General features: G+C 44.9%; 1 protein-coding gene across 10 annotated transcripts in view; it reads left to right on the top strand.

Annotated features, from left to right (window-relative positions):
- The window catches only part of NCOA6 (nuclear receptor coactivator 6), a 50,971-nt gene extending 41,103 nt beyond the window's left edge, over positions 1-9,868 (top strand). For 2 of the 10 annotated variants that reach the window (XM_054218070.1, XM_054218073.1), the window contains 4 exons: positions 1,127-1,195; positions 3,161-3,197; positions 5,817-5,989; positions 9,249-9,868. In XM_054218070.1, coding sequence (XP_054074045.1) covers positions 1,127-1,195; positions 3,161-3,197; positions 5,817-5,989; positions 9,249-9,295 — 326 coding nt within the window. In that variant the 3' untranslated portion in view covers positions 9,296-9,868. The other 8 variants (XM_054218064.1, XM_054218063.1, XM_054218065.1 and 5 more) reach the window with 7 other exon arrangements.
- Positions 9,869-10,695: the final 827 nt, after the last annotated feature.

The raw sequence follows: 10,695 nt of genomic DNA on the forward strand, positions 1-10,695 counted from the left end.
CACCCAATTGAAAAACATAAAATACCTTCACAGGTGAACCGTCTTCTCCCTTTACTATTTTAATTTGAGCATCTGGCCTAGTGGGAGGTGTCCCTGCCCATGGCAGGGAACAAGATGATCATTTGGGCCCTCCCAACCCAAACTGTTCTGTGATTTGGTGATCTGACAGACTTTATTTATGACATTCCTGCTATTTCTTGATGCCATTTTTAATCTATTGAAAACGATGGGGAAAAAACCCCTCGCTCTTGAAGGAAGCTGTCTGAGTATCCGTTGGGCTTTACGTCGTGAATTTAGACTCAGAAGATGAAATCGTGGAAGAAAAAAATCCACAGAAGTCAGTGGAACCGAGAACTTCGGCTTGAAAGTGACTTTCCCTGTGACTGTTGGGTGTATGTCGGAGCTGCTGTGCCATTAGAGAATGCAAATGCTTCCTTTGAGCTTCACAGAAGGAATTCTGGTTTGTTAGGAGGACAATGGAAGTGAATATTCTGTATTTAAACAGGAATCTTTAACTTTTTTCCTTCGTGTTTTTCCTAAGTTCATTGTCACCTGTAAGAGAAGACCAGAAAGCATTGGCCCAACAAGAATTGTTTTTCCATCTCATTTTTTAACTTGGCAACCTAAGAAATGTGAAGTCACGTGAGCATGTTGCTGAAGGACTTCAAGGGAGCCTGTGGAGCATATTTTGCACTCTTGCGATTTAATTGAAAGAGTGAGAGCATTGATTTATTAACGGAGATGCTGGTTTTCCCCAGAACTTCTCTTGAAATGAGCATTAACCTGAGAGAGACTAAACTCTTTAATTTCTAGGACTTTTTTCAATTTCTCAGTCTGGAGAAAAACTTACCTTTGCAAACATGTTTTATGATACGGTGGTTTCACCACTTACTCTAGTGTGAGAAAACTTGCTTGGGATAGTTTTGCCAATTTTTTTTTTTTAAACTGGGGAGGTGTGTGTGGTGGGGGGAGGGTAGAGGGTGGGTTAAAAAAAATTGCATCCGTAAATTAAAAAATACGGTGAAATGGAAGATACAGCATTTTGTAAAAGCAGCCCGATCGCACGACGGAAAATCCTTGTGACTCCCTTTGAAAATAATGCTTTTTCCCTCTACTTTTATTCTAGCGTCCTCTCAACATTTAACACAGAAAAAAAGTTCAGTTGCAACATCAGAAAGTACTGTTCAAAGAACAGGTAAATCTCACTTTGGAAAAGCAGAATATAGGTGAACTAAACTCTTTATGTTTGTAACTGAAAAGGCATTTATTTTAATGCATATTTAATGGTCACTAATATGCCTGATTGATAGCTTGGGGATTGTTTCTCTTTTTTATTGTTTGTGCTTTTGGGATTGCTTTCCTTTGTTAGATACGTTGTGCTTTAGAAGTCTCCAAAGACTTATTGGCGATTGAGTATGGGATCAAGTAAAACAAATTAAAAAATCACTAAGGCAGTTTTTAGATACTCGCTCGTAAGCTGGAAGGACGGGATTTGTAATGACACGTTGTGTTTGAGTTTTGAAGTTTCGTTAAGGGCAAACAGGAGTTTTTCTTTTATACAGGGACACTTCTGAAAATATTTTCAAAAGCCATGCTGGGAATGTGATTTTGAGAGTTGTAATCCTTTTTTTTTCTGTCCAGCTTTTAATGAACCCTCGGCAGTGTTTCAGGGATGGAGCCCCGGCAGATGACTTTTTGTTGTTGCCATCTATTATCACGGCGTTTCACCGCCGGTTCTGTGGTGTTCCCAAAAAGTCATTCCCAAAATGAGTAGGGCAAATGGATTGACGTGGACTTGCACATGGGAAGTGCCGCTCTCCATCAATTTGCCATCTCTAATTATGATTAGAAGTAGAGCTTTCAGAATGTGAAAATTGCACGGAATTGCTTTCTTTAAACTTCCACTTAAGCAGAGATGTTCGTGCCCCCGGTCGCTCTACATCTGAGTCATTGCCCCAGGGCTGATGTGGCTGCACTAGGGACTTCCTGCTGGGAGGAAAAAGCACCGACGTTATTGATTTTTACTACTCGATATTCCCCCTGTTCAGATTTTGGGTAGGAAGAAAAGCAACTCTTCCCTTGTGTTGCTTAAGCTGTTTTTCTTTTATTACCAAGACGTCCCTTTTTCCCAGACGGTGCTATGCACGCTTACGCTGAAGAGTCTGGTGTTCCAACAACACAAACTGTAAGGGGTATTTACCAGAAGGGGGATAGATATTACTTGTTTTCATACTCTTTTTTACACCTTTATTCCATGTGCACACCCTGGCAAACTTTGGGTTACTGAATTGATCTTAAAGCCACGGTTTTGTGCACCGCTGCCCCCAAGCTGGTAGGGTGTTTAGTGGCGCGAGGGGGTACGCTATGAGAGGGGGCGAGAGGCGAGGTGACGAGGAGTTCAGACGTGGCACGGTGATGGCAATCCCTAACCCAGTGGCAGTTTTTCACCAGAGGTGCCGGGTTTAGGTGTAGCGACTCCCTCTCAACAAAGGATCTGGCGGATATGGGGAGAATGAAAAGATGGACAGTAAAAAGGTTAGAAATCTTCCATGGTGAAAAGGAGAGCTGTTCATTGCGGTGAAGACTCAAAAGGAAAGCCGATCTCTATGTATAAAATCACCAGGAGAGAGGGAGACAAAGGCGGCAGCTCAAACTTCCCTTCACATCATCTCCCGAGAGACATTTTCCCAATTCAGTAGAAGTATATTTGGGCTTCAGAAAATTGTCTTCCTTTGCATTAGAAGGTATTGCTGTGAGAGGTGGTTGGGTTAAGGCAAAATTTTCCATGCATACCCAGATTCATATTTTTAAGGTTTAAAACTAACAAACCCTAGATGTTTTAGAAGGAATAAACTGTCCAAAATGGAAGTTTTAAAAGGGAGAGGACAAGGGCTACAGTCAGGAAGCTTCTCCATGGTTTTCTTCTGCAGGGTTCCTTTTAACTTTTCTCTGTTGTAGCTGGTGCAGGCTGTAACGAGGAGGAGCACTTGGCTGATGCGGTGCTTTGACAGTCAGCGTGCTTTGCTTTGAGAGTAACAATAGATGAGAGAAATTTGTTCCTCGGACCTAATGCATAATGAGAAAAATGTGAGATAGTCATGCCTTGTCAGCGGGTACGTACTTCTACAGCAGACTTAAAAATTATCTTTTTCTCTTGTAGAACTTGAAACAAATGCTCCAGTAGTTGCTGGTCAAAGGTAAGGAGATAGTTTGTGTAGAATAGATAAAGCTTTCATGGGAGGAAGTCCCTTTCTCTTTGCTTCAATTGCACAACTTCTGCTACTGCTTTTCATTTTCTTGACCATACCCTTTCTGTCCTGCTAAGAAATTGGGATAGTTGAATGTTTCAAAACACTGATGAAATGCAGAATGTACGGTAACTTTTTCCTGTGTCTGTCTTCATGCTTTGGGAAAGTTTCCTCTTATCCCTTCAGGCCTGAGTGTTTCACATCCTGGAAGGGTCTTGATGGTTCCACTGTTCGTTATTTTCTGAAAACAAATCAAAACTAAAACCCCCAAAGCCATGCCAAGCTTAGCTGTCACGTGAGTTTTTGTTTTCTGAAAGTAGGTCTTTCTAAAGTTTGTTCTTCTTCTGCCTTCATGACTGTTTTATCCCGATTTCCTCTGTGTTTGCTTGTTGACACCTTGCTGAAACCAGGTAGGAATGCCAAGTAGATACTCCATCTTGTCCCCATTAAGACATTCAGTAATTAAAAGATCAAACGTGGTTTCCAAGATCTATTTCTGTTAGAGTCTAAACCCACCAGGCTCTTACACTTAGTCTAGGCAGCTGTAATGACAGACCTTCGTCAGGTTTTTGAGTGGCGGTGGTGGCACGGCTGGCCGGGCTTTTGATGCTCCCTCGTCAGTGGAGCGATCCCCTAAGCCAGGGCAAGAGGCGCGACTCGCTCGGTTGGTTCATCAGGAAAAAAGACAGCGTCTTCTTTTGTAAGGGAGGTAACGCCATACGCCTTCTCAGAGCAGGAATGACTCTGAATTGAATAATTAACTATATTTACCTTCCCTTGGATTGGGATCTTTCTCGTTGTATCAAAGACAAACTGACATTTCACGACAAGTTGGTTCTAGGGTAGAATTTTTCCGAAAAGCTGAAGGTGTGACACTTGGCAGATGAGCAGATTCTCTGCGTGAAGTGTCCTTGCGTGACCGTTCTCCGGACTCATTCAGCACATCAAATTACCGCAAGTGCATTTCTGGTTGGATTTTTCTGACTGATGCTTTTCTGAGCAAGACCGGAAAAGAAGGGAAGGTTTCAGGCAAACTGTGAGTCTAGTGATGGCTGATACTCACAGCGGTCAGCTTTGAGCTCCCGGAGTTAAACACCGTACGGTACAAACCTTAGAGGAACCTTGCAACCTACAAAGCGCTAGAAATGTTTTCACTTGGGCCAACTTGATTTCCTCCTAGAAAAGGAGAGGGGGTGATGTGTTGGTTCCTATGAGACAATCCAAACTATGGATTAGTCACTAGAATTTGTAAAAATCATCTGTAATAACTGCCCTTCAGCTGATGCTGCCTGTTTGCTCGCCTCCAGGTGCCCTCTGAAGTAGGTGGCTGTCGTTTCAGCCGCCCAGGTTACTTAGCGGGAGGCCAGTTTGTGACCTGTTTGGGGGATTGGGTTTATAGGTTGCCCCTAATACTGACTTACGGGGACACAGATTTCAGCAGTCATTTTGCATCTGAGACAATCCATGTGCTTCCATACTCTCCTCTGCTGCGTGTTTCCTTGCTTGGGAGTGTTTGTCTCTCGTTGACAAACTGTGTTTTATTTCAGATAGCTGTTACATACCACAACCAGTGTTTGTAGTAGTTTTTCCTCTCAAAGCAGGATTCTCTGAAACACTGACACTGTAGCGGAACCTCCGTAACGCACAGGTCTGCTCTGTGTGTTTTCAGTGAGTTCTCTGATTAAGGCAGCCTTTCCTAAAATCTTCTAAGTATCACCCAAAGGGCATGAAATGAGTTTTCTTTCTCCTTTTCCGTTATCAGCAGAATAATTTGTTCGGTTACTTACCTTTGAATTTGCAGGAGACGAGTTTAGCTTAATCTTCAGAAACTTAGTCATTGGAAATTGTCTGGCGTTAAGAAGGAGAAAACACCCAAACCTCGGGATGAGTTTACAGGGTTCAGAGTGATAAAATAAAAGAGGATTTTAATTACAAAATGTAGCACTCCATTTATTGTCTCACTGACAAGAAACGCGGATTTCCACACTACCTAAAATTATTTTTTTATAGCAGGAAAAGCTTTCTGTTATAGAAAAAACATTTTAACTTTAAGCTTTAAAGCTTGAAGAAAGTTTTAAATAAACCTTAAGCTTTTTACTATGGAAAGAGATCACTTGGATCGATGGAGCGAGCCTTTTTAGTGGAAACAGAAGCTGGCATGCTCCCTGAAGAGCTCGTAATCCCTCCTTGTGTTCATCTGCAATTTCAACTCTGTATTCCCGTATCGTAGCAGTCTCTAATGTAACTTGTTTGCTTTTCCTAGACTTCAGTAATGGTGGCGCCTGTGGAAAACAGAGCAGACAATTTATAATGCATCTAATTTCTTGGTCTTCTAATGTTGAAAATATTCTCTTTGAGGACTTCTCAATTCTGTATCCTCTGATAATTTTTAATAGAAACGGACTATACTCTGGCTTACTCAGGTCATTCTTCATCTGATAAACCTTCTGGTATCTCTAGCATTTCATATCTTCAGTGCTAATAGTCCGGAACTGGTACCTGTGTCGGTCCATCCTCCAGCTTGTCTGAGTTGCATAGAAAAACGTAATTCTTCTTACACTTCATCAGAAATATTTTGTCCCACTTTATTAGTAATGAGACAAAAGAGAATTGTGAAAAGTCTAAAACTCCAAATAGAAGAAATTCAAGAACAGAGGATTCTGCCGCTTCACAGGAAACTGTAGAGAATGGCCAGCGCAAGAGGTCCTCCAGACCAGCCTCTGCATCCAGCACTGCAAAAGGTAAAACGCACGGCCGTCCTTTCTCTGGAGAGGGCAGGAAGTAACTTCTTCCCCAAATAATAACCCTTTCGGTAACCGGCTCGTAACAGTGCTTTACAGCTGGTAAACGTTGTGTGCCGTTAACTCCAGTTTCGATGGTTTAGTCACAGGTTGGTGTTGAAGTATTTACCGACGTCTGCACCGGCAGTAAATCTTGTATGAATTTCCATTTTGTTAAATTTGTGGAACTTGTTTTCTGCAGCACTCACCAACGTAGTGTCCAGCCAGCTTGCCTAGTTGAACTTGAATTCTCTTGGCAGAAACGTGGTGCCATTAAAAGGACCGTACTCAAGTCAAAAAGTGACTTTTTTTTTTTTTTTTTTTTTTTTTTTTTTCCCCTTGAAGCCTGAAAGACACCAGACAAACGCTTAAGTCTTCCCAAGTGCACGGTCAGCTCTCGCGGAGCCGAGTGCTGTGGTTGAGGCAGGCTCAGAACGCCGCCTGCGGCGCCCGGGGGTGCCGTGTGCTCGCGCACGGGGCCTCGGCGGCTCTCCCAACAACACGGGAAATCCTAAAATTACAGATATTAACCCACGGCAGTAGCGGTTGCTGACGTGCCTTATTTCCGCGCAGGTTACAATCTCTAACAAAAACGTGCAGCGTTCGCGTGACGCGCGCGGTCATTGCCGCAGTGCACGGTCCACGGTGCCGTTCTGCATTCCCGAAGCTAATTCTGTCAGCTCCTTGCGGTTCAGGGTCAGAACAATTCTGATGGATGAAAGTTGTGCGAGAGGGTAGAGAGAGACCGTCAAGAGGCAACATTCGACCAGTATTTTAAAGATAACAGACAGAACACAGAGGTATTAATATAAATTTATTACAAAAGGAAGTCAAGTTGAATTCAGCAACCGTTTTTCCGTACTGAAGATACTAAAATTTGATGGTAAGAATATTTGCATTTTAAGAGTTTCAAAGAATTCCAGCTATACGTAATGGTGCGATGACTCTGAAAGATTACACGGAGGGACCTATGCGTTCTGCACTTCTGTGGCTGCTGAATTTAATTAAATTTACTTCTTGTGGCAGGATTGTGCAGAAGAATCTCAGTCTGTGTTGTAACGATAAGTTTTCTTTCGTGATTGTGAAGAAAAGTCTGAAAAATGTGAAGCCAATGTAAAACCGATTTGGTGATACTTTCCCTGAGTTTGAGGGGATCTGAAAGGCGTGACCTGCCCCACATACCGTAACGGATAAACCTAAAGATGACAACCAGTGGCACGTCAAATTCTGAAAACGTGGGAACATGAAAGTACATCAAATTTAAATAACGCCAGAGCTCGCTTAGGGGTTTTGTACTGCCTGTATTATTCCTTTACCTCTGTAAGTAAAATAATTGTTTTTAAAACATGTGTCTGAAACTGCTGCAGCGTCTAAGGGTTTTGCTTGAAAACGTAGGTCCCGCTTGCCGTGGATCCCCCGGCTTTGGTTGCTTGCCGCCATGCGAGCGGCTGCTTCCAAGGCGTAGAGAAAAAGGGCAAACCAAGGCCCTGTGGTGGAAGGGGACAGGCCGGAGGATTCCTGAGGTAGCTGAAGGAGGGTAACGAGGTTTGCCACTTGTGCCTACTCTGTCCTACATTTTTATTAGTGAATCCTAGCTCAAGAAAGCTCATTTGTTTGGTATGCTCCTGGCCTCCTCTGGGACACCGACGGTGACATTACCCGTGGCCCGCGAAACTCGCTAATTCACGTTAAAGAGAGTGCGGGGCTGGGAGGCCGGCGCCTTTTGAGACGGAGGCTGGTTAAGGTCGCTGTGAAAACGGCGCGCAGGAAAAACTTAAATACTGCAGGGAGAGGAGAAGAGGGCTTTGACCAGGTCGTGTAGGAATTCCCTTCCTAAGCATTGGGAAGGAGGCGGCAGAGGGAGAGCTGGGAGAGAAGAGACACGCTGAACGCCAGCCCTCGCCCACCCGTCCAGGGCGTGCTCCGGGGCGCAGGTTTGGGGCAGGGGCAGGCGAGGGAGGTGCTGGTGACACTGGTGATGCTCGCAAGGGACCGGGGACGGGGACGGGCGCTGACGGCTGCCCCATTCGTTCTCCCAAGCCCGGAGACCGCAGCCGCAGCAGGGACGGCCACAGCGAACGCTTCCGCTGACCGAGCTCCTTAAAAGCCTCCGGGGCTGCTCGGAGGGAGCTGCCGTGACGGGCAGTCGCGCCTGCTGAGATGTGTCACTTCCAAAAACTGGTACTTCATCGGTATTTTCACTTTTTGGAGTGCCTTTCCAGCAAGGGCTGTTTCAGTGTTTACTGTAGCTTCGAGTTTGTTAAATTTTGAAACGTTGCATTTTTTATTTGAATACAACACTGAAGAGCCGTGGGGTTGTACCCTTGCTTTTCTAGTTTTAGACGTCTTGGAGTTTTTTTCCCTTTTGACTCCGAACATACACACAGCTCTAGCAGCTTTTGGAAAATATTGTAAAGAGCCAAAGATACATTGCCAACATTTAAAATCATATTTTAAAAAAAATCTAAAGATGCAAACGCCCTTGGTCCTTACTCTTTTATTTTTTTGTTGTTGTCGTTGTGAAATGGAAACGTAGTGCCTTGGTAAGTGCACTGAAAACGTCATCTGCTTTCCCTGTGGGCTTCTGCGCGCGCTCCCGCTTGTTCTGCTGCGGCGCTCGGTAACGTTTTGTACCTTTCTGCGTAAGCTGTCGCTCGGTGAATCACAACGTCCGCGGAGGAGACTTGGTTTCTAATGCCCTGACTTTCCCAAGGACTCAAACAACTAGATTCTTAACTTGCGTGGCGGGCTCCAAAATATCTTCCAAAGGTTTTCTATAACCATCTCCCCGCCGCTCGGGGCTGGTTTTCTCGCAGCCCGTGCCCGGCGCGGCGCTGCCGATTCGTGGAGAATTCCTTCTGCGGCGCGGCCGAGCGAGTCGTGGCACGTGGGGAACTCAGGTTACAGAACGAGTCGAAAATACACGACTCTTCCTTTTTTAAGGCGGTGATATTAGGACTTCGGACACGTCAGAGTGGCGAGGCTCGGAGGTGGTGTCGGTGCCGGAGCGCGGGGGAGCTCCGTGCGTGTCGCTGCTGGCGGCGGCCGTCGGGGCAGAGGGTCCCTCGGTGTGACGGCTCGTGCCCCGTTCCGCCGAGATCCTGCTCGGCACAGGGTTCCACCCCCGGTGATTTTAGAAAAATAAAAGGGCGATCTGTGCACCTCTGGGGAATGGCTTACCGACTTCGTATCCATGCTTTTTTTCTTCTCTTGATTTCAGAGACGAGTGCCAGTGCAATGCAGTCAAAAAGAAGAAAATCCAAGTAAATTACTGCATGGAAACATGAAACTTGTAAATGAGTGTGAATTTACCGATAGGAATTTTGAGCTGTGATTTTTCTTTTTTTAAATAAAATTCTGTACAGTAAGTCATTTTAATATTATACTGTTCCCAATAAATGATTTTTTTCTAAAAAACAGATAAATAGATATAAAAAACTGGGTTCTTCTAAAACCCCCTGGGTTTACAAAGTGAAGTCCAGGGTTAGCACATTAGGTTAACGTGTTTGTATGAAATGGAAGGGGAGGGGAAGACAATTGTAAATTTATTTGTTTCCACTTTTCATAAACGAATTAGAATACAGGGTTGTCATTTTTAGGTATTGAAATAATGTATTGTGCTGTTGTTTAAGTACTGTATGTGAATAGCAGTAAGAGGGTTTATAAACAAACCCGATCTCCTTTGGAAATGTAAATAATTTTATTATATAGTAGACCTGATGTATTTGTTGTAGAAATGGACCAGTGAAACGAAAAAATAAATTTAAGGGTTTGTATAATGTGGAATCCCTCATGCTCTAAATAAATGTTATTGTCCTATAATTTGGGTTGTATTATTATTAGCAGCAACGGCAGCATCGTTCCAAACAGGAAGATCGAAGGGATTATTTAGAGCTCTAGGCCCGCAAGCTCCTTATATGGAGCTTTAGAAAGGAATTTGTTTAACCACAAACGAATTAACTGATGCAGCTGTTCCTGCAAAGCAAGAAACGAACGGCCGAGGCCGCCCTGGGGATCCGCGGGCTGAAGACGGAGTGGGGAGAGCCAGAAGACGACACTCCCCGCGCGTAAAGCTTCTCAGCAGGAAAAGGCGGCAGAGAAAAATGCCGTGTTAAACGGTTTGAGGACTTTCTGAACCGCGGTAGCCTGCGGCGGGTTTCCCAGGACAAGGATGCTGCCGGGGGTGGTGGCTGCTCTGGGTGCGCTGCCGCGGAAAGTGGGTCAGTGTTGCGGGGAGCGCGCGCGGTGAGACGCGGAGAAGCCAGGCTTTTCTGATGGCTCGTTGCTTGGTGCACAAAGAGATACTTCTGCCTTTTTTCTTCTCTTACGGAATTTGAAAAATCTACTGACGTATATGAAAAGACCGATTAAATACAAGCTGTGATTCGATATAAGCTGTCACCTCTTCTAATGACAGGAGTTACCTCTTTGTGCACGCGGTAATAGACACTGAGCAAGGCTGATGTCTCCGGTCCTCACCGTCAGAGTTTGGACGTTCTGTGTCTTTTGCACGGGAGGAGTGGGATGCTGGTCGGGGAATGATGCCTCTTCCCAACCCCCAGGAGCCCCAAAAGCCCCAGGAGCCCCTCTGCTCCGCAGCCCCCGCACCCCCAAGGGGCTGGCACTTCTCATACTTTACGGGGCGGGGGGGGGGGGGCGTAGCGTGA

Source organism: Rissa tridactyla, chromosome 12, assembly GCF_028500815.1.
Source record: "Rissa tridactyla isolate bRisTri1 chromosome 12, bRisTri1.patW.cur.20221130, whole genome shotgun sequence".
NCBI lineage: Eukaryota > Metazoa > Chordata > Aves > Charadriiformes > Laridae > Rissa > Rissa tridactyla.